Source organism: Penicillium antarcticum (assembly GCF_028974205.1).
Source record: "Penicillium antarcticum strain IBT 31339 chromosome Unknown utg000008l_segment0_segment0, whole genome shotgun sequence".
In the NCBI taxonomy this organism is placed as follows: domain Eukaryota; kingdom Fungi; phylum Ascomycota; class Eurotiomycetes; order Eurotiales; family Aspergillaceae; genus Penicillium; species Penicillium antarcticum.
The window spans coordinates 1,790,465-1,816,977 of record NW_026695306.1 but is presented as its reverse complement, the minus strand read 5'-3'; the positions used below and the strand labels follow the sequence as shown (position 1 = coordinate 1,816,977).

Here is a 26,513-nt window from a genome sequence, read left to right as displayed (position 1 = left end):
GAGTCCCGTGACTACATTACGGCTAACATTGTAACTTACATCCTCAGCTGACCCCAGCTTAACCCTAAGTCCGGGATCATACCATCAGAGGAAAGAGCTGTTTCTACACCGGTTTATTCCTCGAGGTTTCAACATGAGACGTTATAATAAAGCAAACAAAGAGCACACTGCCCGATTACACCTTCCACCCCCAATAACAATCCCCATCCAACCAAACAAAGCCAATATACAGGCAAAGGCCACTGTTTCAAAACTCGAAACAGAATGTCTCGAAATAAAATATTGTACATAAGGTATCCCAAGCACACAGCTCCTCCAAAGCCACCAAAAACAAATAATCTCGCAACCAACATGGAAACATACCAAATCAAACCCAGAACATGCAAGATGTGCACCCTATGTAACAAAAGAAGTCCATACCCAAACAACTACACATCCCAAGAAAGAATAACAGACGAATCCAACACAGTTCCAGATCCATACGACACATCCCCCCAGAACTGGGTAACAGTCCACTTCAGCCGCTGGGACAGCGCCCTCCCCCAAGCAGCCCTCCTAGCCCGCATAGCAGAATACATCCGAGCTGGACGGGGAAGTATATCCTCCTATCCCAAGAGTTCCTATTTATCATGGTGTTACTCTGTTCCTGTAGATCGGAGTCCTGGATTTACCGATCAAGAGGTATTTGATCGGGCTGTTGGGATGGTTGAGGGTTATGTTTGCGCTTTTAGGGGTGGGTTGGAGGTTATTGATGTTCAGGGGTCTTTTGTTGATGGGGTTGGTGAGTATATTTTCGTATAATCATAGGCTAGAGAATGGCGGCGATATTATTTTGTATATGCTACATAAGGCGGATACTTGTGTTGATTGAATGAGGTATATACATGTACGCTCATGGTTCATGATGTAACGGACAGGAAGAGAGTTTGGTCATGGGAGTCATTTCGCTGGGAGGCTTGAAAGGAGAATGAAAATGAAAATGAAAATGTCATAACGCCGTTGTACCATGAATGAGACAGAAGTAGAAAAAAAATAACTTAAGGAAATCATTAACCTATCCAGTCCACTGGGATGATTTAATCACTCAGCGAGGACGGCTAGGATTAGCACTGCATAGGACCTGCACAATCTCATCGAGCATCGTAAACACCAGATGAGTATTCAGAGGTTGATTATTGAGCGTAGCGAAGGTCCGTCGTGCAGCAGCCTGAGCATTCGCTCTACCAACCACATTGCCAGCCAAGTCTGGAATAAGAGTAGCCAAGACGACCGTCGCCTCAGCACGACTCTTGAGTCGATCGCTAGCTGAGCGTGGTGGGGCTTTGCGAAGAACACCACCAGGCCACATTGTATCACGAACGAGCGCGAGATACCGCAAAAGCGAGTCATCCTGTGTTAACCCGCGAGCGCCTTCGCGGACCTTGCGCTCTATAGTCCCGCCAAGGAGTTGGTGCAGCACGACGACGACGGCACGACCGCGCAGCCAGTTGTTGCCTCGGTTTAACTCGAAGGCTTCGAGGAAGAGGTCACAGATTGGTTTGATGAAGGGCTCGAGTTCGCGATCTTCAAAGGCATTCAGTTCTGCCTCTGCTTCGGCTGCTGTAACTGCATCTTCGGTTGCGAGACTCGACTCTGGGGTTACGGTGCTATTTGTTTGCTGGGTTGCGGCTGAGATGAGGTTCTGGCCTGCCGTTGAGAGTTGATCTAGGACGCCGAAGTTGCCGAGGAAGTCGTCCATTCCGTCTGCGACGGAATTGTAGATGCGTGTGACTAGGTCTTTTGTTTCGCCTTCGTTGTCGCGGGTGGCGTTCTCTTTGTGTGGGAGAATTGCGCGTTGAGATAGGAATGCTCTTAGATCACGGCTGCGGCAGACTTCGGGTAGGAGGAGGAGGTTTCGTAGATATGATTCCAGGGCGAGTCGCCGTTTGTGGAGGAACTCTTTTTGGAGTTTCATGACGACGCGCCGGCGAGGGAATTCCAAGTGTCGCACTGAAGGATAACGTTGGCGAAGCTTTTGGTGGAGATCGTGGAACTCGCTGTATCGCCGTGCTACAACCCAGGATGCTGCAGGCATTTGTTCACCGGCATTTCTTTGGACTTCCACGACGTCTGGTAACTGGTTAGCTTGGAATAGGAGGTTCGTACTAGAGTCATCTTACACATTGCAAATTCACGACCATCGTCTTCCTCTTTGCCCACAACAGTAGACTTGAGGCTGACAGTAGATCGCCCAAACAAGCTGTTATCGCTTTCCTGAAGAATGTACTGCTGCCTTTGCATTTCCTTTCGATGCATTTCACGCTGGAGGCTAGCCTTGGACTTCCGTAGAATCCTCAATTCGGCTGTGTTGTTTGTCAATTCAGCCTTGCGAGTCAATGCTTCAACCACAGAATCTTGGGACGCAAGCTTGTCAATGTCCACAGAGAGCGCCTCGATAGCTTCCGTCAGACCTAGGTCACCCGGTGCAGCTTCGTGAACTTCATCGGCTGGATCCTTTTCGTCGGCGCCTTCTGGCTCTTCGTATTCATCCTCGATGAATTTCTGCTGATCCGGGAACAAATCATCATCAAATACACCCATGCGGGATGCATGGTCAACTAGGCCAAGCGACGCGATACTTTTTCTCATCTTTTCGTTGCCGCGACTTTCCATTTGAGGAAATTCGGAAGAATTGTGAGGGGAAACGGCAGGACGCTCTGGTCCGAACAATCCAGAAGAATCTCCTTTGAGATCTTCTATCTTTCCGTTTTTCGGTTCATTGGTGATGATATCATTCAGCGCCGCCTCCATTGTTTCAAGGACCTGGCTTTGGCTGGCATCATTCTCGCCATTCTGAGAATCCTTACCCAGGCTGTAGGTGGATGTAGCAAGATTATCCGTGTCATATTCATCATCAAAAAGAGGAGCAGACCGTTCTGAATCTATCGATCTTCGGGGTGAATCCTCATCATCGAACAATTTCCCCATGCCTCTTACATCACTAGACGAGACAGCAGCTCGGCGAAGATCCTTGGAAGGCCTCATTCCCGGTTGAGAGGAGGTTCGTGTTAACAAAGGAGGAAGAGGTCGCCTCTCTGGTTTTTCAAAAGTAACTGATATCGGAGAAGACTGGTGAACCGGTGCCTGAGCATTGGCGGCTTCATCGGATGCAAGATACTTCCAGTATAGATCAGACTCTTTGAACTTCGGATAATGAACCTCTTGAAGGTGCTCCAAGACAGCAGACTGGGTGGTCAACACCACCATTCGTGCTTTGCGGTATTGTTCCGAGGTCGCACGCTTCCCTGCGCCTAAGAATGCTTTGACTGCTCGGCGAGATTCGTCAGAGACCTTGAGCTCTGGTTTTGAGAGATAGGTTTCACTGATGAGCGCCAGATCATTCCTGTCTGCTGCTTTCCAGGTCACTGTGGTAGGTGAAGCTACGTCTCCAAAGTCATCTTCCAAAGGGTTACGGAACCCATCGACAACGATCCAGAACTGGACAAGGGACATCAATTTTTGTCTATCCATGAACTCCATGAAATAGGAAAGGCCTGATGCATTATGCATCACATCCACCAGTGGTTGTTCATGGGTGGAAAGTGGCTTCTCGGGTCGAAGATCAAGAGCCGGAGGGACGTGGGATCTCCCACCAGGTTGAGCAAGATTTGCCACTTTCTGGTCAAGCATTCTTTTGCCGGTTTCCAGACGTCTCAAAAAGACTTGATCTTGTCCATCAACTGTGCTTTCTCGCTTCAATTGACTGGTAACAAGGGCACGGAAGCGGCGTGCATCAGAGAGATTGTTACATTTCCTGATTGCTCTTACGAATCTTTCAAAGGCTCGTTCTGAGTCATTTGCAGATAGTCGGGGGAATGGCTGTCCCCGTTTAGACTTCGGTGCAGGCGATGCATGTTGATCCAGAGCGGCACGTAGCTTGCGAACAGTCTTCCGATCCTGCAGAGCTGTGCGGCCATAAGCTTCCACCAACTGGTTCCAAGTGTCTGGATCTGATAGGGCTGTGACTATAGGGAGAAGAACGGCACAGGATATTATTTCGCGAACCAAAACGGATACAATTCGGCATTTCAACACGCTTTCAGGGAACAACTGAGGCAAAAGACCCACAGCTATCTTTCGTAGGTACTCTTGCTGAACAGACTTTTGGTCTGATAATGAAAGTGCAACTGCTGGGTGTAAACGACCTTCGCGGTACTTGTTTGCAACGGCAAGATCTAGTTCCTCAGACTCTGTCACATTTCGGTTCAAGTTGCGCCCCCGAACTGAACGCTCAGCAACGTCAAATTCCTTAAGATGTGTTGTCAAGATAGGAAAAACTCGCGATACTACCAGAGAGACCAGATCCTCTGCAACCAACCTATCCCGGAAGTTTTCAAGAGCAACACGGATAGTTCGATCGATCTCATTGGCAAATGTGGGGTTCGGACTGATATTGTGGTACCACGATGAGACAAAGTCTCGAGTAATGAAGGATAAGAGTTCATCGATACCTTCCGACACGACGAACGATTGAGGGTATAGTGGTCGGGGTCGGTATCGAGTGCTTCTGCGGACATTGAGCACTTCCTTTCGCCAATTATTGGGCTGTATGAAAGCCACCGAGACCTTCTTGGTGGTATTGGACTTTCCATTGTGTTGTCGGATCGTCAAAAGGACAAGACCCAATAGACCCACAGACGTCAACACGGCGCCCAAGGTCACGGCATATCCTAGATATCGGAGAATCGGCAGCCAGTGAACCACAAAGCCCCAGGCAATGAAAACACCGACGCCCGCCAGAACAAGGTCGCGACGGCTAAGGGCCATCTCCCCACACTGTATCCAGAGCTTCACGGCGCATAAGGATCACTCCCAGCTCGGGAGCGAACCACTCGGCATATTCTCAACGTCAACACGGGTTTGTAATCGGCGAGGAACTTGGGTATCGAGATCCCAAGCAAGGCGTTATCAAATAACGCGAAAAGGTTCGAAAATATCAGACGCAAAGAGTAGCGCGCTATCGAAAAGAAAGCCGAAAGTCGAGAAAGACAGGATCCCGTGACCCAACGCGGAGAAACGTCATTTGTTTACTTAAGCGTTTCCCCAACTGTCAGCTGCAGGTCCAAGCTACTTCCCCCCCCCTCTCTTCTCTTCTTCTCTTCACCTCTTCTCTGTATTTCTCTGTAACGATTTCGGCATCATGGCTTCTCTCACTGACTTCATCAATTTGTCCTCCAAGCCTTTGCTATGTGAGTCTCTTCCCAATCCTCAACTATTTGCATGTGATTGACCCCAGCAGGGTCCGTCGCATCCATCTTCTTCAACCCGATTTTCTGGAAGTGAGTATCAACCCCGTATGGATATCTGTAATGAAATCCGCAATCCTCATCGAGGACACTAGCTAAGAAAGATCTTTTCAGCGTTGTTGCCCGCACAGGTTGGCCGACTCCACCCGAGAGCTGTCTCGACTTTGGCTAACCACAACAGAGCACCGCAATCACTTCTTGACTCGTATCTTCGGAGGCGCTTATAATGGCTGCTATGTCCTTGCTGTCACTATTTTCTCACTCGGAATTTACCGTGACCATCTCTACCAGCTCGCCTTGCAGGATCAGCCCTTCTACGCTCCTGTGTACCAGCCGGTCATTGGCGGTATTCTGTTCGCCATTGGCTCCGTCCTGGTTCTCTCTAGTATGTGGGCTCTTGGTGTGACTGGCACCTACCTTGGCGACTACTTCGGTATCCTCATGGACGCTCCTGTCACTGGTTTCCCCTTCAACGTGACCGGCTCCCCCATGTACTGGGGTAGCACCCTCAACTTCCTCGGTGTTGCCCTCTATCATGGAAAAGTTGCTGGCATTCTCTTGACTGCTCAGGTCTTTGTTGTCTATTGGTTCGCTCTTGGTTGGGAGGAGTAAGTTTGATATTTCCCAAGCATTACTGAAACTAAACTAATTATCTCCAGCCCCTTCACTGCCGAGATATATGCCAAGCGTGAGCGCGAGCGTGCCAAGAAGCAGGGCGGCAAGCGGCAATAAGTGACACGCATGTACTAGGGTTGGGACATTCAACACCCAAATCCGCACATGACTCTCAATGCAGAGACCGAGAAGCCAGGCTGCTCCATGCAACTTGCACCAAAAACCGGGGTTGCCCATAACAATTGTCCATCACACGGACTCATCCCATCCTTCAACAATGCTGGGCCTGTAGACGATAGACCCATTCTCCTTGTCCTTGATACCCATTGAATCAGGACCGGGCCCACTGTTATTTCCCTACGCGACACTACAAAAGATATAATTCAATCCACCCATCGCGACAAATTCCAGTACGACTGAACGAGTAAACGTTTTGGCTCAATAGAGCTAGTTGCCATGTGTCCCTTTTGGCTTGTAGGAGTTTTTGCTTATCTTTACGGAAGAGATGGAGATGTCACGGAGAATAAGAGTCTCAGTTGTCGTTTTTGTTGCGACTTTTTACTTCTTGTTTTCCTGTACCTCTGTTGCCTTATCTATCTTTGCGCTCTATCTTACAGGTCTGCTTTAGAGATTTGGTAGCACAGAGTCCACTGTTGCATCCTATGCCTTATATGTTAGTGATGTGCACCTAGACGCTGAATGCATTCAAGGCCTTAAACCTCGATTTCAAGCAGTAATGGCTTAGTAGTACAAGAATTGTCAAATTCCTTTCGCCCTTTTGCCCTTATACGATCTAATCGATTCGCTCGAGGGACTCGGAGATGGGCGAAAACGAGAAGACCAAAGAGATGCCAAATTAGGGCACAAAAAATGCATGAAGTGGCCCACTCACTTCAAAGATCTCGTGTAAGTATTGTCTGATGCTTCATAGCGCTGTAAAAAAGCTTATGGGCAACTGCATGCAGCGCCAGATGATTCCCGTTTATCTCCTCAGACAGACACGGCTCACGAGGTTAACCCATTGGTCCTTCCCGCGAGAAGCAGGTTGGTCCTTGAGTTGGATCCATTTTCTGGCTCTGGTTGACTCCAAAGATCCGTCTTGCGTCCTCGTGGCCTTCTCCGGAGTCGGACAATCTAGAACTTGAGTTTCAGATATTGTCAGTGACCATTGATCCACAGGCTTCAACAGTGCCGAGCATATAAGCCCCCAGACTTTAGGCACCACAACGGAACGATCACCGGGGCTCAAAATAGAAGTAATTTGAGTCACGCCGGTCGACGGGGACTTGCGAGACAGTCAAAGGCCATAGCGTAATGCAAGAAAAATGCGTAGGTCGATGAAATCTTTGGGGCCTCCGTTTTGAATTTGTAGATGTTGGTAAAGAGATACATGGTGAAGAGTGTCTGGCACTTGGTAAATTGATTATCCAGGGCTTCCCAATGGGTTGAAAGTCACCAGGTTAGGTGAGTGGCTAGGAGGACTCAATTGGACATCCTTCCACCTTCTTGGAAGGGTGTACTTGTCGACAGATTCCGCTGATGTGTTCTGCCGCCACCACATGAAAGTAAGCACGCGTAGGTAGTATTTGCTTTCTTCGTTCATGCCCTTCTAAGGGCCTGTATGTGCGATGAGCTTTTCAACGACTCTTGGGAAAGCCCGCTCTGAGAATTAGAGGTATCGTTTGACGGCAGGGGATGACTTTGAAAGTGGCTTCAACGTGTGCAAATCGGGCAGGCAAATTGGTTATGATATTCTCCAGTATAAACTATTCAACTCAGCTAGATGGATCCGTGACGTCGGCACCCATTGAGTAAAGTCGTATTGTTCATTTTGCTCTTCACCTCCAATTCAAAAACATCGAGGTGCCATGAGGCACGGGGACAATGCCTCATAGCTTGACAGCCTGGTAGCTTCAAGGAGATAAAGTAGATGGATGATTTTTTGGTTACTCTCCTTTCAGTATGGTTTTTGGTATGGCTTTTGGGAAGGTAGTGGGCGATCTTTGCGTCCATCCTCTTGAGAAACATGGCAATGGTTGATTTGGTCTGATTCAGGGTGGTTGGTGGTAATTGAAAAAGGCATTGTTTCGCTGAAAGCATAAGAAGAGGCCATAGGATAAGAAGATGATATGGCTCAGATGATATCCAAGCCTGAACATATCACTGTTAGCATTGATCAGATCGAACTTTGAAGCAAATTCGAAAGATGGGGTATGGCGGAATAGAAGTGAAGCAAAAGTGATGATAAAATACTTTGCATCGTGGCAATGACAGGTGAGACGACCAAGTGAAAGGAAAGGACTCACAAGAAAACAGACTGAGATGATGTCTGCTTTGGGGGACAGAGTAGACAGGAGATAGTGTATAATGCTTACGGTGGTCAGATGGCAGGGTAGGTCTGGAATGTACCGGGTCTCCAGTGATCCGACTGACCTGGCGAGAGCGGCCACAACATCTGCAATGCCCGAGAAGGATAGTGCCATAGGTCGAGAGGGGGTGAGGAGCTGAGGAAGGAAGAGGATGGTTACAGAGGCTGTAGAGGATGAAAAGGATGAAGAAGGGAAAAAGGAGAGGGGGGAAGGACGGTATAAATAGTTGGTTAAACAGACATAGGCAGCAAGTACAAATAATCAAAAGCATGTTATTATGAAAATGAGGGTATATACCGACGCCACATGAATCAAAGAACCAACTGTCATGCAAAAGGTATATGTAGGTACATCACGGAGACCTTCAACGCCACGCTAGCATGACACCAAATCAGAGGGAAAAGAGTAATTACCAAGCCTGAGGACTGGAGTTAACAGTCCTTACTGTCGTCTCCCTCTCCCTCTCTTCGCCTGGGTACGACTCTCATCAACAGTCTCGACCTCATCCTCATCAGTACCCTTCTTCAAATCCTCGCCCTCGGCAAGGCCCCATTTCTCTCGATCGTACCAATCCTCTCCGTCACTCATCTCACCAACATGACCCTCGGCCTTGCACCATTCCAAGACATCACCTTTCATGCGGCAGGCCTTGATGAGTGAGTCGAACATGTGTTCAAACCCACGGACAGTCTCTTCCTGTTTTTGAATGTAGGACCAGAGCAATCTACGGGTCTCTTCTGCTTCTGCAGCGGGGAGACCGAAGTTGGCGTCTGGGCGAACGTTTTCTGGGATCAGGAAAAGGGGATGTGGTGTTGGCAGAGTGCTTGCTGTGTCGGCTGATGAAAGGGGGGATTGGTTGCCGTCGCTTGGATTTGTAGCGTTGGCTCGCGCGCGAGTTGTCATGCGCCGCGGTGGTTCTGGAGATGAGCCGTCATGCATTTCGTCGTCCTCCATATCGGCGTCTTGTTCATTGCGATCGAGTTCTGGAGCGGGTTCGCTGTCTTTGGATGTGTCCATTTCGTGCTTGCCATTAGGCTCTTGGTTTGCGTCATGGTTGCTTTCACTGGCAAAAGCCTCGGTGGGGTGGGGTGGGAGATCCTTGACTGTAGCATCGGTCTCTTCTGATTTGAACTCTTTGGGCAGAGCCTGCGCATCGTTGTTGATAGTTTCACCCTCATGGGTCGCCAGGATCTCTGACATCTCCACATCGTTCTGTTCCTGGGTGTTTTCAGTCGATTCTAATGTGGCAGGAACCGATTGCGGCGCTTCGTGCGGAGCAGCAATATCTCCATTGACAGACGGAGAATTGATCAAACTCAGTCCTTGCTGACTGGCAGATATGCTTGGGTCATTGCTGACAATCCTGGGCTCGAAGATCCAGCGATCATCTGGTGTCTCGAGTGCGCCGCACGGCATCCAACTACCGTCACCCAAGAATTGCCTGTGGAGATTGCGTGCACGCCATAGCAAAGCGCGTTCCTGGCGAAGTTTGAGATCAACAGCCTTTGTCATCTGCTCCAAGGCTTGTGACGTGTAGGGTTGGGACATGGAAGGATGGGAGGGGAGTTCCGAAGGATGCTTCAGGGGACACAAGAGAGCTACAAAGAGAAAATGAAGAAGTCAGTGATGAAACTCAATGTGAATAAAACAAAAAAAAAAACATACTCTCAAGTGCGATCCCAGAGAATGGGTTCTCTTCCGCGGCCGCAGCATCGGCCTCGGAATCTTCGTCATCCTCTTCAAGCTCGTCCCCCTCCGAATCATAACGAATTGGGTTCGACTGAAGGATGTAGCGCGTGTAGCCAGCATGATCAACCTTCTGTCAACGGAAGCACAAGTCAGTTTCTACAAGATCCATCTTATCGCCACAGCGGACAGAACCCCGAGTTCAGTCCCGGTAATTCGCAAAACCACGCACCTGCTTGTAGAAATCCTCGGCATTAATGTACCCCATAGCGCCCTCACGGACATACTTCGCATTAGCATGCATTTTGTTCCCACGGTTTGTCGGTTGCATGATAGGATCGTCCGGGCCTGAGTCTAGCGAAGGAAAGAAAGAGAAGACGTCAGAGAAAACATTCTGTCTGATTTGGAGGCAAAGTCGAGGAGGTACTCACCCTCACGCTCTCTGCGCAAGGCCCTTTTCATGCCGGTGATTGTATCGGCGATCAATGCCGCTTGCGCCGCCATAGTGTATGGTATGCAACGAGGCTGTCGGGTCAGACACGTCCGTTGGCGCGGTGGAGGGGGTTCTCGGGTGAAATGAGGGCCTGAGAACTGATTCTGAAGAGGGGAAAACAGTGAGGTTGGACGTTCCAGTATCCAGGCCTCAAGTAAAGAGTGGCACACTGAGAGAAATAAAGAAAGCGGGCTGTAATGGCTTTGGTTGACTGTGATGAAGCTCACTAACGGCGAGAGCTGCGGAAGACCGATCGCCGCTAGGCCGTATTCGGAAACCCGGGTTATGTGATAAGGGCTGCACGTGACCCCATACAATGTGCTTATTTCCGATGTTTTGTATACAATTTCTCGTTATAAATTCCATTCATCTACAACATATAAGGACCATGACAATATCGTTCAGTCATCTGCATCAACCCATACCAAAACACCTTTCTTGTCAGACCGCATGTCCCCTGTTGGAAGGACCCGAAGTGTTTTGTTGAAGTAGGTATCAATCACCACCAATTGTGGTTGAATCCATAGGCCACGTCTAGCGGCAAAAAGATTAAATTGCACTGTGTGACGACTCAATGGCATGAGCTGGACAACCATGGACTTCGGTCCACTAAAGGCAAAGTGCTCGCTGGCTTCCATCACCAAATTGAAGGTGAGGAAATGGGTCGATGGGTTCTCAAGAGTGTATTCCATATGAACCAGTCCGGACAAACTGCTTGATGGAGACGCCGATGCAAGTATTCGAGGCTCTCCCATCGGGACGACAAATCGGGGGATGTCAAGAACAGAGGTTGTGACTGCATTCTCCACCTCGGGTGAAGCTGCAGACTCGGATGATTGCCGGCGCCAACTAATTTCCAACGCGCAGTTGACCGCGGTGGGTCTACGATCTCCGAGGATGAGCTTCTGGACATAGAGGCAAAAGTTTGATTCTCGGAGTTCCTCGGGTCCAAGATGAGGCGCTTCTGGGCTGACAAGCTCTTCCGCGTCAACCTTGCAAACAGCTCCTCCATTGACCTCTAGAAGAAGAAGAGACATCTTCTCAATGACGAGGGGTTCCAATGCAAAGGAAACGACCTTTGAATTGAGGCACCACTTCTGCAACAATCCTCCAGGGGTCGAAACAGCGGTACTCTCAAGAAGGTCATCCCCAACAGCGAAGAAGTTGGGCCATGATTGAGGGTGAACTCGAGGCATGTAGTCATAGTTTGCTTCAAATGGCCGGATGAATGATAGGTCCACGGTAATGTTCTTCATGATTGGCGTTTGGATATCGGACACCAAGTGATAAACAGCCGAGATCTCCAATGTGAAATTCGTAGCGTCATGAGTGTCGGTCAGCATAATCGTAAGGGTCTTATCAGAAGAGCGCTCTACAACTCCCACTGACCGCTTCAGGAAATGAGAAGGTCCTTCGATAGGGGTGCTTCCGCCCGACTCGAGAGGTCCGGTGTTGCTGGTGCCATCGAGCCAGTGGATCTGTGTAGTAGATTCGGGGCTACCCAAGAGTCTGATATCAGCCGATACATCGGCCGCTTCTTCCTCTTCATTATGTATTCCAATCTGAAGAGCCACCCGTTCATTGGTGTAGTAGGTTTGTCTCAGATTAGGAGTTGTGAGACGGATCTTTGGAGGCTTAGGCATGACCTTGCACCTGCCTGTATCCCGATCCTTGCCCACTCTTCGCCGTGTCACACCCTTCCGGGTTTGCTGCCACCACCACGACTCGTGATGGTCTTGGTGGTCTGTGATCGTGTAGGCAAGATCGAATTGCTCCTCTTCGATTAACATGGTCATGGAGGCTACTCTTGCTTCACCGGCTTCACGGGGAATGCAGGTGAGATTGAAGATCTTGGTTTGGGAGGGCCCAATAGTCAGATCTGCTATACCGACCAACGTGGGCAACGCACCAGTCGGGGATCGGATAGTGTCTGGCAGGCTACTCGGCTCGCGCAGCGAAAGAGAGGAGATACATGACGGGGTTGTCGTGTCAGCATTGTCGTTCTGGTCTGATTGGATTTTTACTGGGCGAAGGCATCCTTCGAAAACCAGTTTGACCTCTGATAGACGGATCGGGGCAGATGACTCGTGGGCACAAGACCTAATTGCAAGTTGAGCTTGTAGAGGCTCGCCAACATTGCCATCGGAGTTCTCGAAAACCAACGAAGCAGTCACTAAACAAAGTGGTCAGCATATAGCTCTTGCATTTCAAGCTTAACAACGTACAGCTTGTTATGACATCCTCTGCACGAAGTACAAGGGATGGTTTGGGTTTCTCTGAAGGTAGACTTTCAAGGCTTCTGTGAATGTCATAATGCCAAGCAGGTCTCGGTTTGAAATCTAGCTCGGTGTTAGCACTGAATCTTCCATGATAATTGCAAACGACTCACTCTTGTTGAGTAGTTCCCAGTCCACTCGCAACACTGTTTCACTATCCTGCACTCTCAGGGCGCATTCTCTGAGTGCCCATCCAAAATTGACCATTAAATGCCACCATCCAGAGCGGCGCCACGTGAGAGTTGACCACAGTGGTTGAAGGATCGCGTGTGCTTCAGACCAGGATCCAATCCGCATGTACTCCTCAGCAGCCTCAAGGCTTAGGCTCTCAACCTTGCGCATTTGGTGACGTTTTGAGAACTCTTCAAGTGCGGCTTTCAACGTGCTCAGGATTAGAGCGGAATGATCGAAGCCAGTTCGTCCTTCCTGTGGCGCTTCAAGATGAGTCTCTGGGACAAGATATGTATCGTATAGATAGGATTTGTTGGCGAGTTGGGAGGCGGGTGACTGTCCAGGAGCTATCCGATCCTCAGAAGGAATTTCTTGGGCAAGGGACCGCCGAGCCATGCTATGTTTTGCTGAGCGATGGAGCCAATAGCCCTCATGGTGCATGTTTTCCCAGGGGGTAACTCGTTCTCCGGTGGGAATTGATTTCTCAGGTAGTGTATACAGTTCCCCAGGATGTTCAGGGGAAATCTCGCTGGAGATTGACGGAATCTCTGCACGGCGGATGAGTTGTGCCATGGCCATCGACCAGCGAGCCTCCCAGGCTTCCCATCCGTAGTTGTTACTGCCCTTGCCTCTGCGGTTGACGATATCCTTCACACGAACCCTGTGGTCTACCCAGAATCGAACAGCAGCAGTTGTCTGACTCGTCCAGAGCAGGCAACGAATAATTCGGATTGCAAGAGCATCGGCCAGGAGGCGTGCATCATTGAATCGAGGATTCCATCCTGCAATAATTTCAAACACCTCTTCCCCAAATAGAGTGTCATACGCGCTCTCGTAATTTCGACAAGCTGCATCCATTTCTTGACGAAATTCGGCAAAGATTCCAAGTTTGAACTCGTAACGCACATTCCAGCCCTGAGATGACAAGGTCTGGGAAGTGCCACTCGTCGGCGGTGCTGTTGGAGGGGGGATAGTGCCTCTGTTCCGCTTGCGCCTAGCATGTTTGGATAGGTCACGGTAATATTCAACGACCGATGGCTGCAGAAGAGAGAAAAGTGATTTCACAAAATCTTGTAGTTCCGAGGCAGTTGCATCTGGCGGAATCACAAGAACCGACCTAGGGTCAAGATTTGTTGCCCGCCGAATCCCTGCAATACGATCATCGATCTCTCCCTCGTAACTGCCCTCTTCTCCGTCTTCAGATATAAGGATCACCACAAATCGCGTCTTGTGTCCAGAGGATTGCCATTCTTTCTTCAAGCTGTTGATCTCGATCTTGAGCTGATTATCGCGCAAAGAGTTCATATTCGGGTCCAATGAGAATGGAAAGAAGTTTATCACTGCAGCAGGAACTAAATCCTGATGTTTTGTTACCCATAGTGGAGTAAGCAAGCCATCTGGAAATGTGGGAGAACCCGGTGACAGAGGTGATATCGGGGAGTGAAGGACATAATGTGGGCCAGAATCCGAATCATCGTTCTTTTCTGTGTTTGGACTAGCTGGTGGTGAGGGAATAGGAGGGTCTGCTTTTCGTGGAGGTAGTCTGCATGACTGCAAAGGTGTCAGGAAAAGTCCGCAGTGGAATTGTATGATCAGGGAGGTTGTGCTCAAAACCTACCCGTCCAGAGCTTTTGACTCTATAGCCAATGTTCGGAGTAGTGGTATTCCCGCTCAAGTTGACCCTTGATGTCCATGGCATCTGGGAGCAATCTTCCTCTAGGAGTAAGCTCCGCAGCTCCTCCGCAACAGCCCCGCTTAACGGTGGGAAGTCCGAGAATATGTGTGTTGCTTTCTCCGACAACAGAGGATATCTCGAGGATGCTTCTATTGCATCTTCAGAACCAGCCTCTAGTCCTGAAAGCAGGACAAAAGGCAAGTTGTGGTTGACGTAGTCTTCGGGGTAGGCGTCCATTGCGGGCAATGGCTGGTTCGCGGGGCGGTCACCGCATGTCTAGCGTCGATATCAGACTCCAGAGAGGAGATTTGAAGATCAAGGCCGCAATGAAAGCAAAAGCCCGGGTATGTTGAGTAAATCGCGATGTTTTGGGTAGCAAGATGACAATGGGGAGATACTGCCGTGGTGGGCGGTCAGTGTTTACTCCGATCGGAGATCACCTGCACTGTTCATGCAGCCGTCCAAGTTGTATAGACCCAGCCTGACAACTTTCTATGATACTATTGGCATTTGACAGTATGAATACTGCCACTACTTTATCTGAATACTGTATATGACATTTTTGAAACTGTATATGACTTGCAGAATTCCATACCTGTACCTACGTTGCTACTTATATATCCCTGTGTCCTCATTATATGTTTATATTTTGACCTCAACAATCGACATTGCAGGAATATTCTGCAAAACCCGGACCTGGTGTGTGCCACACTTTGGCAAGCCTGATCTAATTAATTTTTCCCAGAAAATAGTATGCTCCAATATGAAGAAATGTCGATCTCTCGGCACGCGACCCGTATAGAGATAGGGTATAAAAGGGGGTCTTCCAGAATGAACACGCCAAAATCTCAAGAATTTTAAGCAGGCTCCACGTGGGAACTCCCAAATACTTGGACTCTGACATGTCTCAGTAGATCAACATAACGCATACAGCTATATAGTAAGATTGACTTGACGTTACATGGTAATACTACATGTAACTAGACTGGCCAACCAATAACTTGTACGCTATGATGGCTAATTTCACGCCTATCTACTCCGAACAATTGGCGGCATAAAGTGGACATACCCACGATCCATGGGTCAATTGACATGGAAACGCGAACTCTCCGGGAAATTAAGATCCCACGGTGGGGATTGCGCATACGCTAAAGATCTCCCTATAGGAAAACTCATGGCCTCTTTTTCTCCTTCAGCCCCTCGATCACGGGCTGCGTCGCTCTTTTTTCCTTTTCTCTTCTTTCTCCCGCATCTTTACCTATATCCCTCCTTTTCTGTCAACTCTTAGGTTTCCAACTCAAATCACTCTGTAAGGGGGGTCGCAAGGGTCAGAAACCCTTATCAAACATCTACTTCTGCAGTAGATCATGCGCGCGCCCTTCACGCTTGATCCTTGAGGTTTGGACTGGACGGTTAACACCCCTTGACTATTGAACGCCATGCGTCTGAACGAAAACGCCCCGGCCCCCGTGCAAGCAGAGTCGGCCCTGCTAAGCCGCCGTCGCCGTCGCAAATCGCTACCTTCGCGCAATGGGAACGCCGATCCAACTTCCCCCGAAATCATTTCCTCTCTCATTTCGTCCCTTTCTACTATATCCGTGCCTCTGAACTCTCATTTCGATACCGTACCGAAGATCGACACCGACTCCGATCCCGGGTTGCCCGAGGTACCTCACACAGCGCCTGTTTACTCTATACCCCCTTCGGAACAACATGGGTTTGGAATGAGCTACGGTGCCTATAAGCCAACAGCCGAGCCACCTGAGCGCCCTCAAAGCCCATTCTTGCACCCCGATGATGCTGCCTCGTCCCCTGTCATTCGTATGGCCAGAGCGCCTCCATCACCAAAGGTTCCCAAGTCCCCGCGATCTCCAAGATTCAAATCCTTCAAATCTGCCGACTCGAATTCCATGCGTCCGACGTCGAGAGAGTCGTATACATCTGTAGTTGCTCCGGAGGTCTCGTCATTTGGAACAATCAGTACAGAGCCTGGTCCCCGCCTGTCAACTGCTCCCAGCATTGCCTCAAATAGCTCTGCAGGTCGAACAAGAAGCTTGAAGGGAGGATTTGGTTTATTGAAGAAATCATCTTCCCGAGAATTCTCAAGCGACAAAGACCCGCAAGTCGAGCGCTTGCGGAGGACGACCAGCCACAACGAGATTCTACGATATAACATCCCGCGTAGCCGAGCGAGCCTGCGCTCATTGCATTCAATGGCGGAGGTCACAGAAGAGAGCCGTCCGGCGGATCTCCAAGAAGACCCATTTGAAGAAAAATTGGCCAATACTCCACCGACCAAAGATTACCAGTCTTTCCAGAGTACTCCAGATGCTGGAAACCCTGGCGGCATTGGGAGTGGTAGAATCATTCCTACCCGCGATTCCTCTATACGCCATCGTCATAGTCAGTCTTCCGGCTCAAAAACACGCCGGTCAGCCCGTCACAGTCGATATTCCTCTACTGCTAGCAAGGATTCTAGCACCGATAACGGCTTGCCAGGAACAAGCAACGACGCAGAGCAGGTGACTCGACGGATCCAGCAATTGAAAGACCAACAACAAAAGATCAAAACGGAGTTGGAAGTGGACAATGGCCCTGATCAGTCACCCAAATCATCTCCAAAGAAACCGAAGCCAAAGGGCTCGAAAGCATCACGAGTGCTTGGCCACGATGTCAATCAGCTCCCGCTCAAAGACGGTGATAATTTGCTCTTCAACGAAAGTGCTCCGTCACCATCTGTCATGACAGGCAAAAGCCGCAGCTCGAGTAGACCAGGCGCGCCTCTGGGGTCAAAAGCGGCCAACTTACCACACTCTGTCTCTAAATCATCCATGGAAAGGACCGACTCGCAGAAAGCTGGGTACAAACAATCACTTGAGCCAATAGCACCATCGCATCGTCGCACCCCATCCGGTCATCTGTCGAATGGGCGTCCCTCATACAGCACAGAACGTCCATCCAGCATGGACTCGATTGATCTTGCTGTGGATGACTACGTCTTCTCCCCAAAGCTTACCCAGAGAGTTGTGCATCCAACCACTGGCCGCAGCATTGCATTTTCCGAAGTCGGTGACCCCAAGGGCCATGTTGTGCTTTGCTGTGTCGGAATGGGACTTACTCGGTACCTCATGGCATTTTATGACGAGCTGGCCCGAACACTTAATCTTCGACTGGTGACTCTGGATCGCCCTGGCGTCGGTGAGAGTGGGCCACACCAGGTCGACGAACCGAGCACCCCTCTCAGTTGGCCAGACGATGTTGCTATTGTTTGCAATTACCTCCGAGTCACCAAGTTCTCTATTCTTGCACACTCAGCCGGTGCAATCTATGCTCTTGCAACGGCCCTTCGAATCCCGCAGCACATTCGTGGCCGCATCCATCTCTTAGCTCCGTGGATTCCTCCATCCCAGCTATCTACCATCGGTTCTCAGAAAGATCCTGCTCCAACCAATGCTGTTCCCTACGCCCAAAAAATTCTTCGTGCTCTTCCAACTTCCCTTCTCAAAGTGGCCAACTCAAGCTTCATGAGTGCCACAAGTGCCAGCATCACGAGAAGTGTGCCCAAATCACCAAAGCGGTCCAAGCGCAAGGCTGGCAAAGAGACATTCAATGCAAACACTATACCTGCAGTCCCACAAATCCCTTCAGCTGAGACAAACTCACAGTCTCAACAACGATTGGATATACCTCAGAACATCAAACCAGCCGCAGCAGCAACTGCTTCTTACGGTAAGAGTGACACCACTCTCGGGTCTCGCGCCAAGTCTCCAGAAGATGAGCGCGAGCGGCAGCAAGATTACGACACCCGTCTCACATACAAAATTTGGGAGCTGGCCACCACCAATGCCAACCCGGCCGTTGATTTGTTGATCTGCCTGGAGCGTCGCCAGGACATTGGGTTCCGCTACGTGGATATCACCAGATCCGTGGTCATTCACCATGGCAGCAAAGATCCCCGTGTACCAGTCGACAATGTCCAGTGGCTGGGAAAAACAATGCGCCGCTGTGAGGTCCGGATTCTTGAAGGAGAAGGGCACGGCCTCATGGCATCTGCCAGCGTCATGGGCAGTGTCTTGACCGAAATCGCCAAAGAATGGGAAGACTGGACAATCCTTGTGCAAGGCAAGCGCCGAGCAACTGTCAACCATGCTGCACGACCTGGACTCTCGATCCAAACCTAATGTCTTGATAATTCATCGCATCGCATCTTTGACATGACACCATACAAGCCCTGGTGGCCCAACATTCTTTAATCACCATCCTTCGACACCCTAGGCCGCAACAGGATTGCGGCTGTCTATTTGATTGCATCTTTTACACTACATCTTACCCCTATCGTATAACTCTGGTGTGAGGTCGAATAATGCCCTGTCATGATGTTCTGCGACATGGGTTTCGGACAAAAGAACACCACTGATTTAGCATAATACCCAGTCATTATCCATTAATTCATATTGATAATCATATGTATCTATTCTCTCAACTTGTTCGGTGTATCGTATACAGCGTAGACATACAATAGGGACCACAAGTCCTTTTTTTATATCATCTGAATGATTAAACCGAGATGATCGAATGTCAAAAAGAGGCTAAAAAGAGAGGCCAAAGTAGGCCGAAAACAGCCCATAAACCAGTACACTTGTTTCCTGGCTTTCGTGAAGAAAATTCCCAATACTCTAGTACTGTACACATTGATCGCAAGTACATCCCGTGACGTCTATAGCTACTCCGCCAAGCATCGCGCCGCCTCCCGCAATCAGGGATGAACTTGGCCCCTTGAGAACCCCACTTCTCCTGACTTGCTTGAGCTTTGATTTCAGTCACAAAGGAGTATTGCCGCCCTACACAAACACCCTAGCAGCTCGGATGTCCCGCGCCAAACACTAAAACCAACTCAGGCCCGGAGGCGGATCTCTTGGCTTCACTCATCACGTTGTGGTCGCGTGTGGATTGACCAGATTCGATGGTAAATGCTCGGCACGGTCAAACAACAGTGACATAACTTCGACTTATAGCGAAGCAATATATCAACATGCTTTCTCAACGGCGCATGCGCCTCATCATCATTGGGGTTGTCGCATTGCTTTTCTTGACCTTCTACTACTCTGTACGTATTCACCCTTCATCTTTCTTTGCCGCGAGAGACCTCTTCAAGTAGCTGATACAATGCACTATGTAGGGCGAAACAAGCAAAATCCAAAACCAAAAGTTCTACCGCTCGACTCTTGACGCCATGAAAGCGAAAGAGGCGGCCAAGCATGCCAAGACACAAGAGAAGATCCAGAATGCTATGCATCCCCCAGGACAAGATGATCCAGCAGTTAAGGTACCTAACACAGATGCTGAAAAGCCCGCTATACCACCTGCTACAGGGAACGAGGATGTGGAGGAAATCCCCATCGCGGGACGGACAAAGATGACTGTGCCAAAGAAGGCTAATACGGATACGGATACGGATGCACAAGCAGGGATTGATTCGGGATCTAACGTGAAGACCGAGGAAGAGGAGAAAGAAGAGAGAGAGCGGGCGGACAAGGCGAAGAAGGAACAGGAGGCAAAGACAGAGCTGAATGCGATTCTCAAGCGTGCTCCAGGTATGTACTCTTCCACTCATATATTGCAAGTGTTTTCCAGATTAACGACCCTGCAGTCATCATCTTCTCCAAATCCTACTGCCCCTATAGCAAGAGAGCCAAGACCATCCTGCTCGACCACTACTTTATCCAACCACAACCGTTCGTGGTTGAATTGGACCAGCACCCACTCGGTCCGTATCTGCAGGCTCTCCTCGCCCAGAACACCGGGCGTCGCACTGTTCCCAACGTTATCGTGACCGGACAGAGTATTGGAGGCGGAGATGATATCGCTGAACTGGATCAACGCGACGAGCTGGCATCGAAGCTGCGACAACTGGGCGGAAAATGGATCGTGGATGTTACACACAAGGTCGATGAGTCACTGTGAAATTAGTAGTAAGACTTAATGGTTGCCCTGGTGGTATGAATCTGGTTGGCGTTGCAATAACTTGAAATGCACTGTATTGTACATAAGTCATATCGAATCGCCTCGGAGAGAGAAATCGGGTGAATAAGCCCATTGTAGCGGTACCTGGCCTACCGCCACACCGCCCATACTAAAGAAGTACCAGCACATCACCCCTCGATAAGCTGATAAGGAACCCTAATGACGCTAGCCCCGATGTGGCCCTAAGCGACGCACAATCCCGTGACTGTCCAATTTCGCTCCACCACCAAGTCCAATCCGAATTTTGAACCTCCCCGACATCGACAATCTACACCCCCTCGGCCAACACCAACAGTCACCAAGATGCGGTACATTCACTCCGAGGAACGGCTGCCCATTCTGGACAATGGTGAGCGACTCTCTTTTTGCGAATTTGGAGGATTGGAGGGAGAAGCCGGTCGCACACAATTACTGGATCCGCGAGCACACTCGATATTCAACGAAGAAAAAAATACACAACCACCCGAAACCACGACAAACACCAGCATCGACATGAGAAGGAGAATTGTGTGGACCGGCGACTCGCTTCGCCAGAAATTGGTGAATTTCTCTTCGCAAGCAGACGACTAATTTGATGTTTTTTTCTCCCCTACAGTGAAGGTTCACATTCGTTCCCGCATCGTGACCGTCGAGGGTCCCCGCGGCAAGCTCACCAAGGACCTGTCCCACATTGCCGTCACCTTCGGCCGCCCCGAGAAGGACGTCATCTCGATCGAGCTGCACCACGGTGCCCGTAAGGGTGTTGCTACCCTCCGTACCGTCCGCACCATCATCAACAACCTTATGATCGGTGTCACCCGTGGCTTCCGCTACAAGATGCGCTACGTCTACGCCCATTTCCCCATCAACGTCAACATCGAGCCCAACCACGAGACTGGCCGCGCTGAGATTGAGATCCGGTATGGAATCACCTGAGAAATATTTCTGTTCAGGAATACAAGTGATGAATTGTGACTGACCTTTAAATAGTAACTTCTTGGGTGAGAAGTACGTCCGCCGCGTGACTGCCCAGCCCGGTGTCGATATTGCTCCTTCCGCCAACGTCAAGGACGAGCTCGTCCTCGAGGGTAACTCTCTTGAGGGTGTTTCCCAGAGTGCCGCCGACATCCAGCAGATCTGCCGTGTTCGCAACAAGGATATCCGTAAGGTGAGTTATACACTGATACCCCCTCTATCAGTCTACCAGACCTTTACTAACCCCTTCTAGTTCTTGGACGGTCTGTACGTGTCGGAGCGGGGCAACATCATTGAGGAGTAAATGTGACGCTTGGGATGTATCGGGTGTCTGGGAGAGGTTTCTTTAATTTCGCCTACTTGCATATAGGGAAGCAAAGCGAAATGTCAAAAACAAAACGACCCTTTTGAAATTCACTATTCCCTAACGCGTTCATGGCTTGTATGTGGCATGTAGAAATGTGCGCCCGAGGCAATTCGATTATACTTCAATGATGTTCCAGTATTAGACGTAGCTGAAGTTGAAGTTCAGGTTGGAGATCCGGGGAATCTAGACGGGTCTGAGCTCGGTGACTTCAATGGTCAACCTTCCTCCTACACTCGACCGTACTCCATACATGCAGACACAATTAACTGTCCATATCTACGCAGTACTTCATGTTCATCCTTTCATTGTTGAACGCATTGAATGATCTCATAACATCGATGGATACCCTGAAGTCCCACTGAGCGCGTGACGTTAGCATGTGAAAGCGACCGTCGCCATCCCCCGAACACCCCATTCTTCTCAGAAATGGCTTCCTGGTGGTTAGGGCTGTGGAGTATCCTCAGCGCAGTCTTCAGCATGTTACTGGAAGTGACGCAATTCTGGAAAGATGTAAGTGTTCCTCCTGAGGCCTAGCCCGATGATGCTAGAGCTTGTATGTGGGGGTCAACTTGAAGCCTGCCTCAACAGAGAATCTCGGCATATCCTGAGACCTGATGACTCAATTCATTCTTGCTTGAGCCATCGGCTAATCAATTCTCGCTAGAAACTACTATCATGGCTACATTCAAAATCACCCCGAGAACGACTCTTCCATACGCTCGCCAACGCGCAGAGCTATGAAGAATGGGAAGAAGCCGCGTTCGAACTCGACGAGCTCCTAAGTAAAGACCTTTGGTATCGATCCACTCATTTCACTCGAAAATGACCCCTAGCTAAACCAAGCCAGGCGCCAAAACCCAGTCAGTCGGCACTACGACTACAGACTCATCTTAGGCCGCCTTGAATCACTCATGAGCGCGCGCGAGTCCGAAGACATCTTAACCCTAGCAAACCTCCTGCGCTCAGGTCTAGTGCGAAATCTTGGAAATATTGCCTCAACCAAGCTCTTTACACACGCCTATGCAGGCACGAAGCTTCTAATCGACGATTATATCACTCAAGTCGCGTTGTCAATCCAGTATGTGGCATCTGTGCAGCCGGCACCGATTCATCCAGGTGGGTTTACCTCACAGGCGAAGCTGGAATTGTTGCATGATACGCGACAGGCCTTTGGGCGGACGACCCTTCTATTGCAGGGTGGCTCGGCGTTCGGGCTGTGCCATCTGGGTGTTGTGAAGGCGTTGCATTTGCAGGGTCTTTTGCCGCGGATCATTACTGGTACAGCAGCTGGTGCGATGATTGCCGCGCTTGTGGGAATTCACCCGGAAGACGAGTTGCTTCCATTGCTTGATGGTGCGGGTATTGATCTGTCTGCATTTGAGCGGCGGAAGAAGGCGCTTGGGGGTGATGGCTCTGTTGATGGGCAGACTTGGTTCGGGACGTTTTATCGGCGCATGAAGCGGCTTGTTCAGAAGGGGTACTTGTTTGATGTTGGGGTTTTGGAGGAGTGTGTTCGAGCCAACGTTGGTGATCTTACGTTTGAAGAGGCGTATGCGAGATCCAAGCGGATTCTCAACATCACTGTTGCGACGACGGGGAAGAATGGCACGCCCAACTTGTTGAATTATTTGACGGCGCCGAATGTGGTATGTCTCACACTACCCTGCTTCAGCTCTTGTGATATTTGCTGACTTCTACTAGCTCATCTGGTCCGCTGCAGTAGCCTCCAACGCCTCCTCATCAACAGCACTCTACTCACCAGTAACAATCTACTGCAAAGACGAAACAGGCACAATAACACCTTGGCCACACACGCAAGACGCAATTTTCCGACCCTGGCGACACGTCCACTACAACGAAGGCGAATCACCACTATCCCGAATCTCGGAACTTTTCAACGTAAATCACTTCATCGTTTCCCAAGCAAGACCATACCTAGTTCCATTTCTCCGCTCAGAACTCAACCTCCTAGACCGCCGCCAAACAGGCTGGAATAACCTCTCCCGCTCAGCAATGCGCCTGATAATCGTCGAACTCCGCCACCGCCTCCGCCAACTCGACTACCTAGGCGTCCTCCCGGCATCACTGAGCAGACTCCTAATCGACGAAACAATTCCAGGCCCGAATCTGACGCTTGTTCCAGATCTATGTTTCTGGGATCTGAGGAAGTTATTTCATAGTCCTACACGTGAGAGGGTCGCTGAGTGGACTCTGAAGGGTGAGAGGGGTGTTTGGCCTGCTATTAGTGCATTGAAGGTTAGGGAAGCTGTCGAGATTGAATTGGATAGGGGCTATCAGCTTGTTAGGCGGCGGAGGCCGAGTGATGCTGCTTTGTCGGTCTCTGTGCCGAGGCAGACTAATGCCATGAACGAGGGTGTTCCGAGGCGGAGGAGGGGTGGGAGTGAGAATGACGAGGGGATTCTTGCTGATCGGGAGTGAGGGTTGTGGTTTTTCTTTGTGTATTATCTTGGGACTTGCCAGGGTTAAATTGCATACTGAGATTTCATTTTTATCTCTTACGGTCTTTTTTTTAACTTTTTTTTCATAGTTTCATTAAAATCAGTCGGGCCTCTACCCCTAACCAACCTTGTATTTGTATGGCTGGAAGCGTATCTATGGTAACTCATGGGAATATACCGACTTGAGCTCTAGTGATGGCTGGATCGAGAATCAAGACAGTATGATAGAATTCATTCAAGATGCCATCGCCAGGGAAATTTGCTAATGGTAGAACAGTCTATCTGTCTAGACAATTCAAGATCGCAAATGTAATTGAGAAACTCTTACTATGTGACTTTGGTAGTGCCATCCGAGGAGATGACTCGAGGAATCACTTTGCCCAGCCTGATATCTTCAGATTACCAGAGGTAATACTGGTAGTGGAATGGAACTATCATATTGATCATTGGAATTTGGGCGTCTTGGTAAGTTTTCATCGGTATTTTAGGGTCACTGTCAATCAGTGTATTTGGAAATAGGTCTAGCATTTGTGTGAAGGTAAATTGCTGTTCCAGGGCCAAGAACCCAGGGAAAAAGAGGGTGTCTATTGTTCATCTACTGCTATACATCTTGGGGAGATGATACGGTTGTTGGGGCCTGCACCTAAGGAGTTTGCTGAACGTGGAGCTAGAAGTTACAAGCTTATACTCCGGATGGTAAGTACTATTGTTTTGTATCATTGAATGTGACTTGCTAATAGTTCTAGGTGGGTGGAAGAGGCATGATGCCAGAATTAGGAAGACGGGCCTGGAAAAGGAAGAGAACCAGTTTGAAGGCAAGAAAAGGAGATATTCCTATTTCTCGTGAGAGGTATGCTTCAATGGCAACCAGAGGACCGGAGGTCTACCAGAGAGCTAGTTCAGGATCCTTGGCTGTGAACATGAACAGGCAATGATTTAAATAGAGCCTTGTGTATGCTATTCATTGTTCAATATACATCTTAGTCGGCCGATTAATGTCTGCCGGCTGGTGTTCAGTGTCTCATTGGTCACTCTTGGGGCTCTCTAATCGGGATTGTTCCAAACTCAAGGGCCAACTAGCAGCAGAAATGGAATAGAATGCCCCTCTGGAAACTTTGACGCCGGATATTTGCTATTACCACGGAATGCGCTACCAGAAGCCATATGGGGATAACGAGCATTGCATTTACATGGTATGAGATCGACCATACGTCCCTTGCTATATGGGGACGGGGGAGGGGGAATAAACTCTTATCGGCTACATTGGAGCTCTGATATCATGAAAGCCATCTATGGAGAGGGAGGAACTTTCGCGGACATTAACTCTGTTTTTGAATCCGTTGCGACAACGTTGACAAACAATACACGCACGAATATCTGCAATTCGATTGTCAAAGGGACCTCTTGGGTTATCCAATCTTGTATACATGTTAGATGGCAATGGTTGGATTTTCCTGTGGTATTCTTGGTGCTCAGTGTGATTTTCCTTGCTATCACTATTGTGCAGACGAGAAACCAATACATCTGGAAGTCTTCCCCTTTTGCGCTGCTGTTCTCAAGCAGCACAGCTTCTATTCAATCCGAACCAACTTTGAAGAGGATGGATGATTCTGCGGGAAGACTGAAAGAGGGTATAAAGTTTTCGGCGGAGTCACCATAGTCACATGCTCACTTAATATTTTACTCTAATTGAGCATCAACGCGACCGAGATTCTTGTTTGTACTAAGATTAGAGGGGATGTCAACACTTGATCACTGTTAAAGGATCATGAACCGGACTGAGGTTTGTCATGGCTGGAATACTGTAGTTTGAAGTACTGCAGTTTGAAGTACTGTACTGTTTTGATCATGTGATTGGCTGCTATCTATGTTTACATCCATTCTTGGACGCATCACATTCAAGACAGCCCATGGCCAAAACTAAATGATAATGCATCCAATGGCAGGCTTCTTGCAATTATCACGGCGTAATGTCGCGTCGAGGATTCTGCGGATTTGTTCCAACTCCAGGTCGATGGCAATACATCCCTCTCACGGTCACTTGGACCATCCCCTTTACGTATCAAGTGTTGACGCTGAGCCACTTCATCTATACAAGCCAGGAGGCTATCATCCGATCAAGTTGGGAGACTACCTAAA

General features: G+C 49.3%; 9 protein-coding genes across 9 annotated transcripts; 6 read left to right on the top strand and 3 right to left on the bottom strand.

The window, feature by feature from the left end:
• Nucleotides 1-1,084: 1,084 nt before the first annotated feature.
• Nucleotides 1,085-4,806, bottom strand: rgsC (putative intermediate filament protein (Mdm1); the record flags this gene model as incomplete). Its single annotated transcript, XM_058466277.1, has 2 exons — nucleotides 1,085-2,109; nucleotides 2,160-4,806. The coding sequence occupies 2 exons, from the start codon at nucleotides 4,804-4,806 to the stop codon at nucleotides 1,085-1,087; spliced, it is 3,672 nt and encodes a 1,223-aa protein (XP_058317605.1).
• Nucleotides 4,807-5,179: 373 nt separating this feature from the next.
• Nucleotides 5,180-6,017, top strand: N7508_008212 (bifunctional phosphatidyl-N-methylethanolamine N-methyltransferase/phosphatidyl-N-dimethylethanolamine N-methyltransferase; the record flags this gene model as incomplete). The annotated part of the gene is made up of 5 exons (XM_058466276.1): nucleotides 5,180-5,228; nucleotides 5,279-5,318; nucleotides 5,400-5,416; nucleotides 5,467-5,893; nucleotides 5,945-6,017. The coding sequence occupies 5 exons, from the start codon at nucleotides 5,180-5,182 to the stop codon at nucleotides 6,015-6,017; spliced, it is 606 nt and encodes a 201-aa protein (XP_058317604.1).
• Nucleotides 6,018-8,710: 2,693 nt separating this feature from the next.
• On the bottom strand, nucleotides 8,711-10,459 carry N7508_008211 (RXT2 domain-containing protein; the record flags this gene model as incomplete). Its single annotated transcript, XM_058466275.1, has 4 exons — nucleotides 8,711-9,867; nucleotides 9,935-10,088; nucleotides 10,188-10,309; nucleotides 10,387-10,459. 4 exons carry the CDS (start codon nucleotides 10,457-10,459, stop codon nucleotides 8,711-8,713), a joined length of 1,506 nt encoding a protein of 501 aa, XP_058317603.1.
• A 390-nt stretch (nucleotides 10,460-10,849) lies between these two features.
• Nucleotides 10,850-14,807, bottom strand: N7508_008210 (uncharacterized protein; the record flags this gene model as incomplete). The annotated part of the gene is made up of 4 exons (XM_058466274.1): nucleotides 10,850-12,621; nucleotides 12,674-12,787; nucleotides 12,838-14,446; nucleotides 14,514-14,807. The coding sequence occupies 4 exons, from the start codon at nucleotides 14,805-14,807 to the stop codon at nucleotides 10,850-10,852; spliced, it is 3,789 nt and encodes a 1,262-aa protein (XP_058317602.1).
• A 1,202-nt stretch (nucleotides 14,808-16,009) lies between these two features.
• On the top strand, nucleotides 16,010-18,751 carry N7508_008209 (alpha/beta fold hydrolase; the record flags this gene model as incomplete). Its single annotated transcript, XM_058466273.1, has 1 exon — nucleotides 16,010-18,751. The coding sequence occupies one exon, from the start codon at nucleotides 16,010-16,012 to the stop codon at nucleotides 18,749-18,751; it is 2,742 nt and encodes a 913-aa protein (XP_058317601.1).
• Nucleotides 18,752-19,602: 851 nt separating this feature from the next.
• N7508_008208 (glutaredoxin) lies at nucleotides 19,603-20,534 on the top strand (the record flags this gene model as incomplete). Its single annotated transcript, XM_058466272.1, has 3 exons — nucleotides 19,603-19,677; nucleotides 19,750-20,164; nucleotides 20,221-20,534. The coding sequence occupies 3 exons, from the start codon at nucleotides 19,603-19,605 to the stop codon at nucleotides 20,532-20,534; spliced, it is 804 nt and encodes a 267-aa protein (XP_058317600.1).
• Nucleotides 20,535-20,897: 363 nt separating this feature from the next.
• N7508_008207 (60S ribosomal protein uL6) lies at nucleotides 20,898-21,852 on the top strand (the record flags this gene model as incomplete). Its single annotated transcript, XM_058466271.1, has 4 exons — nucleotides 20,898-20,943; nucleotides 21,190-21,493; nucleotides 21,564-21,741; nucleotides 21,802-21,852. 4 exons carry the CDS (start codon nucleotides 20,898-20,900, stop codon nucleotides 21,850-21,852), a joined length of 579 nt encoding a protein of 192 aa, XP_058317599.1.
• A 489-nt stretch (nucleotides 21,853-22,341) lies between these two features.
• N7508_008206 (triacylglycerol lipase family protein) lies at nucleotides 22,342-24,354 on the top strand (the record flags this gene model as incomplete). Its single annotated transcript, XM_058466270.1, has 4 exons — nucleotides 22,342-22,425; nucleotides 22,580-22,710; nucleotides 22,763-23,561; nucleotides 23,617-24,354. 4 exons carry the CDS (start codon nucleotides 22,342-22,344, stop codon nucleotides 24,352-24,354), a joined length of 1,752 nt encoding a protein of 583 aa, XP_058317598.1.
• A 260-nt stretch (nucleotides 24,355-24,614) lies between these two features.
• Nucleotides 24,615-24,899, top strand: N7508_008205 (CMGC/SRPK protein kinase variant 3; the record flags this gene model as incomplete). The annotated part of the gene is made up of 2 exons (XM_058466269.1): nucleotides 24,615-24,839; nucleotides 24,894-24,899. 2 exons carry the CDS (start codon nucleotides 24,615-24,617, stop codon nucleotides 24,897-24,899), a joined length of 231 nt encoding a protein of 76 aa, XP_058317597.1.
• Nucleotides 24,900-26,513: the final 1,614 nt, after the last annotated feature.